This window comes from Rasamsonia emersonii (assembly GCF_000968595.1).
Source record: "Rasamsonia emersonii CBS 393.64 chromosome Unknown ctg1118621760406, whole genome shotgun sequence".
NCBI lineage: Eukaryota > Fungi > Ascomycota > Eurotiomycetes > Eurotiales > Trichocomaceae > Rasamsonia > Rasamsonia emersonii.
Window position 1 is genome coordinate 24,945 of NW_013563023.1, and position 6,031 is coordinate 30,975.

The 6,031-nt window shown below is 51.8% G+C and overlaps 3 protein-coding genes across 3 annotated transcripts; 2 read left to right on the forward strand and 1 right to left on the reverse strand.

Annotated features, from left to right (window-relative positions):
• Positions 1–178: 178 nt before the first annotated feature.
• T310_6416 (Alpha-1,2-mannosyltransferase (Ktr4)) lies at positions 179–1,321 on the forward strand (the record flags this gene model as incomplete). The annotated part of the gene is made up of 3 exons (XM_013470764.1): positions 179–305; positions 361–948; positions 1,038–1,321. The coding sequence occupies 3 exons, from the start codon at positions 179–181 to the stop codon at positions 1,319–1,321; spliced, it is 999 nt and encodes a 332-aa protein (XP_013326218.1).
• Positions 1,322–2,515: 1,194 nt separating this feature from the next.
• Positions 2,516–3,920, reverse strand: T310_6417 (Cytochrome c oxidase subunit Va; the record flags this gene model as incomplete). Its single annotated transcript, XM_013470765.1, has 4 exons — positions 2,516–2,634; positions 2,691–2,808; positions 2,972–3,017; positions 3,181–3,920. 4 exons carry the CDS (start codon positions 3,918–3,920, stop codon positions 2,516–2,518), a joined length of 1,023 nt encoding a protein of 340 aa, XP_013326219.1.
• Positions 3,921–4,664: 744 nt separating this feature from the next.
• On the forward strand, positions 4,665–5,820 carry T310_6418 (Fatty acid elongase (Gns1); the record flags this gene model as incomplete). The annotated part of the gene is made up of 3 exons (XM_013470766.1): positions 4,665–5,075; positions 5,132–5,414; positions 5,468–5,820. 3 exons carry the CDS (start codon positions 4,665–4,667, stop codon positions 5,818–5,820), a joined length of 1,047 nt encoding a protein of 348 aa, XP_013326220.1.
• Positions 5,821–6,031: the final 211 nt, after the last annotated feature.

Sequence of the window (6,031 nt, forward strand, 5' to 3'; positions counted from 1 at the left end):
TTTGTGTTTGCTTTAGGAGGCACAGTACTGATTGTTTGCAGCGACTGGGGAGCCTGAAGGTGTGTTATGGCGAGCCGAAGACCACGACTACGCCCCCGACAGCCCCAACTCCGCCCGGATCAATGCGACTCTGCTCGTCCTCGTCCGCAATGAAGAGCTGGACCAGCTGATTCCGACGATGCGCGACCTCGAGCGAACGTGGAACCACAAGTTCAACTACCCCTGGACGTTTTTCAACGACAAGCCCTTCACCGAGGAGTTCAAGAGGCGCACCCAAGAAGTGACCAAGGCCAAATGCAACTACGGTATGCGGTGGAAGGAAGATGTGTTTCGGGACGCAGGTGCTGACAATTGCTACAGAGCTGGTGCCAAAGGAACATTGGGACGTCCCGGACTGGATCAATATGGATCTGTTCGAGGAATCGGCCCAGCTCCTGAAGGAGAACGGCATCCAATACAGCGACAAGCTATCTTATCACCAGATGTGTCGGTGGAACAGCGGCATGTTCTACAAGCACCCGGCTCTGCAGAACATGCGATACTACTGGCGCGTGGAACCCAATGTCCAGTTCTTCTGCAACATCGACTATGATGTGTTCCGGTACATGCAGGACCACAACAAGACGTACGGCTTCACGATCAACCTCTTCGACGCGCCGGAGAGTCTTCCCAGCCTGTGGCCGGAGACGAAGCGATTCCTCGCCGCACACCCGGAGTACCTGCACGAAAACAACATGATGGAGTGGCTGGTGGATGACACGTTGCGGCCCGAGCACACGAAGAAAGCGAACGGCTATTCGACCTGTCACTTCTGGTCGAATTTCGAGATTGGGGACCTGGACTTTTTCCGCAGCGAGCAATACGAGGCGTACTTTAACCACCTGGATCGGGCGGGTGGATTCTTCTATGAGCGATGGGGTGACGCGCCGGTCCACTCCATCGCGCTGGGTTTGTTTGAAGACGCGAGCAAGGTGCATTGGTGCGTGTCTCTTCCAGTGTTTAAACCTGGTTGCGTTTCCTGACGTTGTTTATCGCAGGTTCCGCGACATCGGCTACCGACACATTCCCTACTTCAACTGCCCCAACTCCCCCAAGTGCAAGGGCTGCACGCCAGGCCAGTTCTACGCCGGAGAGCCCTTCCTGGCGAAGGAGGATTGCCGACCAAACTATTTCAAATACGTCGGAACCCACTGAACCGCATGACTCAGCCAGCAAACACACGATACCTCATTCATTCACACATTTCCTCGGATATTTCCTCCTCCGAGAGGAGATTCAGAAGAAAAAAGAAAAGAAAAATCCCCGACATGACTATATTTAAATCATATTAAGAAAATGAACCAACAATGGTCATTGTTGCACAAAAACGATTAAAAGAAGAAGAAAGAAGGAGAAGAAGAAGATCGAATCGAATCGAATCGAGTCAAGCTATAAACAATACATACAACGGGACGGCGTTCACGGACAGGCTGGGTTTTTTTCATGAAAGATTAAAGCAAACTTGACATTGCTTTTTTTTTTTGCAATTAATCAATCTTTTTCTTGTATTTATTTAGCTATATACGCTGTTCTTTTTTTTTCTGTTACTCTACTCCCTTGTTATTTGTTATGTCTGTTATTGTTGTCAGTCAATCAGTCAGTTACTGTGCCTTAACTAGGTAGGTATGTAGGTAGGTACTGTACCTAGGTACGAAACTCAACGTTATATAATATATATTATATAACGCGGTGGGTTTGGATTGATTTGACATGATGTCTCGTTTCTTGTTCTTTCTTCTCCGAAAAGATCTGCACTGTACGACTGGATATAATCCTTTTTCTTTTTCTGTTATATGAATTTATTTAGTTATTTATTTAGTTAGTTGTTTACTTATTCGAATATCTTTGTTTAAGCGTCGACATCCGCATCGAAAAGGAAAATGACTTAATCATCAACAATACAAAGATAGTTGCCATTTACACGACTGTTGAGCTGAGCTGAGCTAAGCTGAGCTGAGCCGAGTTGATAAAGAAATTTGTTTGTTTGATTGTTCGTTCGTTGGCAGGCCGCAGGCAGGTACGTAGATAGATAGGACGGACTGAAATTCAGTCAGATCAGGTCTGTCAGGTCTGTCGGGAGAGGATAGTATCGGATAGAATGGGATGGATATCAATAGATGGATGATGATGGATTGATGGATTGATTAAACACTCAATTGACCAAAAAAAAAAGGAAAAGAAACAACAAGAGATAGACAACGACGACGAAAAAACACCACAAACACCGTGCAACTCGGCTCGGCTCGCTCCACAGACACCGTTTCAATCAATCAATCAGTTCATTCATCAGACACTTGCATTGATATTGGTATTGTATTGGTATTGATATTGGTATGGTATTGATCGATCGATTCGATTGGATTGATTCCCTGCCTGCACCTTCTCTATGTATCTATACAGCTTTCCAAAAAGGTTGTTTGGGTTGAAAAATGGATGGTATTTGTGACAGTTTTTTGTTTCTGCGACGACACTACATTTACTGGTTCTCAGGGTAGAGCTCCTCCCGCAGAGCGACGCCAAGCTCCTTCCTCAGACCGTCCAGCTTCTCAAGGTACTGGTGGTACTGGTTCTCGTTCTCGACCTTGGCCTTGATACCTGTACGAAGTTCTAGTTAGATTATCGCCTTATGTGATTGCGGGCTGCAGGCGCACCTTCGAAGATCCGGACCGCAGTGGGGAAGTCGTTCACCCGGCGAGCAGCGCGCAGGGCAGCGGCGAGAACCTCAACAGAGGGCACGAGATCGTAGGCAAAGGCATTGTTCAGGTTGCGCTGTGATGGCAGGGTTAGTCAGATGTTGCTGTCTGTTGCTGTTGTCGGGGTGATTGTGTCGGCCAATGGCATCACGGCCAATCCAGCAAAACCCGTCCCGGGATACCGGGCTCTGTCTTTTCCGCAGGGACAGACGACGTGAGCGGACGAGAGCGAAACGTACCTGCAGCTCGAAGACATCCTGCACGGCATCGAATTCCTTCTCATATCTGCAATTGGTCCATCAGAAACACGGCTCAGTTGAAACAACTCCCTGAGGCGACGCTGGTCCGAAAGAAAAGGTCTTTTGTCGGGGATGGGCCGCATTCCCTGACAGTTCCCTGATCGTTCGTTCTCGCGACCAGCCCAGGGCTCAATGGGACGGCTGCCTACCTGGCCGAGAACTCCTCGTAGGTCTCCTCCTCGTGGCCGGCGCTGAGGCGTTTGGACGAGGTGCTGAAGCTGTTGGCACTGCCGAGAGTCGAGCGGGCAGCAAGGGCCGACCGGGAAGCGTAGGAAGCTCTGGCGAAGCTGGCCGGGCGGGCCGTTCGCGAAGCGATGCGGAAGAGGGTGGTGGAAGCCATTGGGCAGGAAAAGAAGGAAAGAAAAACCAGGTGCTGAGCGGTGGTCTGCAACGAGGGTGCGTCTGGGTAAGGATGGTGAAGCGGACGAAGGCCAGAGAACGGTCGACCGGCGCTGCTGAGGCGAAACGGGTTTTCGCGGGTGGTGTGATGTTGCTGCCTGAGGCGCCCAGGCTGCCAGGCAATCTGTTTCCGGATAGCTGGCCGCACGCCCGGTTTATGACGTGTGTGGTAGAGCAGACGCAAATTTGTACCACTTGAATTGTTCTGTCCAAGACTACGGAGTAGTTTTGTTTCTATCAGCAATCGATTAGGCCAGAAGCTGCTGGCAGGAGTGCTCTGTACCCCGTCCTCCGTATTATTATTACGGAATTCAACGCACGATCCAACCACAAGCCACTTAATACTAATTCGTCTAGATCTGATCTGCCTGATTGTTCGATAGATAGGCCTATCGCATATCTCGGCGGCTGGAATGGCCAACATCCCAGGCATATTTGTGTTTATGCCTGCATAACATGTACCGGGGTAGCATTTAGGTGCTGACAGCATTGTTGTCATTTAGCAGATACGACGATAGATTTCTTCGTGCTCCAGATGCTTCTTTACATTAATTGGCATCTTTATATCCAGATTGGCAGCTAATTCCATCGTCACCCAAGTACTATTCTGGCGGAGCTGGATTGATTACTTCGGAGACATCGGAAGCAACAACGTTTACCGGACTGCAGGGTTGCAGAGGAGACGCGACTTAAGCTGGCCTCACATGCGAAGATCACCACATGCGAGGTACCCACAGGTATCTTTTTGTACTTCCCGCGGCAAATCCCTCGCACAGGTACCTGCAGATACCTGGTGGTACGTGCCGGCTGCCCCTTTTACGCCGGCCCGCGAGCCGCTAAGCCCGACCGAGGCAGCGTGTGCGGCCTATCGGACGCCCAGACGCAGAGCCAGCCAAACTGAATTCATTCACCTTCGCCGTGTCCTCTTTTTCCCCTTCTCTGCCTCCAGCCGCCGTCTTCTCTGCCTTGCTGGCGCCCAATTCTTCTTCCCTTTCTTTTGGTCTTCTCTTCTCCTGTCGCTCCTTCAGCCTTGTGCGCGAGTACGTCCTTATAATCCGCTTTCCCGGGTCTGCGACGGGTCGTTTTTTGTTGGTCGCGTCTCCGCTCAACAAAACGGGCGTTGGGCCCAAATAACCAGCAGCATCCCAATTCGAAGGGTCGACCAAGTGTCCTGCCGTGCTCGCTTCTCGTCTCTAATCCCTAATCCCCCCCCCCCCCCCCGTCGCACGCCATCATGTCGCTGGACGTGTTGAAAAATATCCCTCTTCCCTCCATCGACCGCCCTTTTGGGATCCAGCTATGGCCCATCTTCAGCAAGGCCTTTGAGAAGGTCGTGGGGTACCCTGCTGACGACTTCCGCTTCGTCGCCGGTGTCACCCCGATGTCGACCTTCAAGGAGACGGCCGCCGCTCTGATCACCTACTATGTCGTCATCTTTGGCGGTCGCGAGGTGATGAAGCGGTTCCCCGCGCTGAAGCTCAATGGCCTGTTCATGATCCACAATCTCTACCTGACCGCCATCAGTGCGATCTTGCTGGCCCTCTTTATTGAGCAGCTGTTGCCCACGGTGTACCGGAATGGCATCTTCTTCGCTATCTGCCGTCATGAGGGTGGTTGGACTCAGCAATTGGTGGTCTTGTACTATGTGAGTGCTGCTGGGAGGACAGGCGAATCGCGCATAGAAGACTGACGGGTCGACAGCTCAACTACTTGACCAAATACCTTGAACTCCTCGACACCGTCTTCCTGTTCCTCAAGAAGAAGCCTCTGACGTTCCTGCACACCTACCACCATGGCGCCACCGCCCTCCTGTGCTACACCCAGTTGATCGGCTTGACGGCCGTGTCGTGGGTTCCGATCACGCTGAATCTGACAGTCCACGTGGTCATGTACTGGTACTACTTCCAGAGCGCCCGTGGCATCCGCATCTGGTGGAAGGAGTGGATCACCCGTCTCCAGATCATCCAGTTTGTCATTGACCTTGGTGGGTATTCTCGGCGGTATGATCAGCTATTGCGGGTTTTCTGACTGTCGTAGGGTTCGTCTACTTCGCTTCGTACACCTACTTCGCGTACACCTATTTCCCCTGGGCGCCCAACATGGGCAGCTGCGCGGGTGAAGAGTTTGCGGCCTTCTCTGGCATTGCCATCCTGAGCTCGTACCTCCTGCTGTTTATCTCGTTCTACCTGGCGACGTACAAGAAGACGGGCAAGGGCGGACGGCCGCGTCGGAACACGGGCAAGCAGGCTGCGATCGAGATGAAGAACTTTGAGGTTCCGTCCGTGTCCAGCTCGCTGACCAACGGCAGCGCCAAGTCCAACAAGACCAATGGCTCTGCGGTGTCGTCTGCTCGTCAGAACGGACCCGTGACGCGGTCTCGCAAGGCTTAAAGAATCAGCTGTGCTTGGACAGACTGACAGCATGCTTTGGCTGCTTGTTTGGACGGGCAAGTTTGATCCTAATCTTGGCGTCGGCTGCTTCTAGTCGACAGGCGGAGGAGCGGTTAATTTTTTTTCCCCCTTGAGGTTCACTAATAGAGATGCTACTGTCTAATGAATGACGGTCATGGAGTGGGTTTACCCGGTGGCGGTGTTCCTTCGG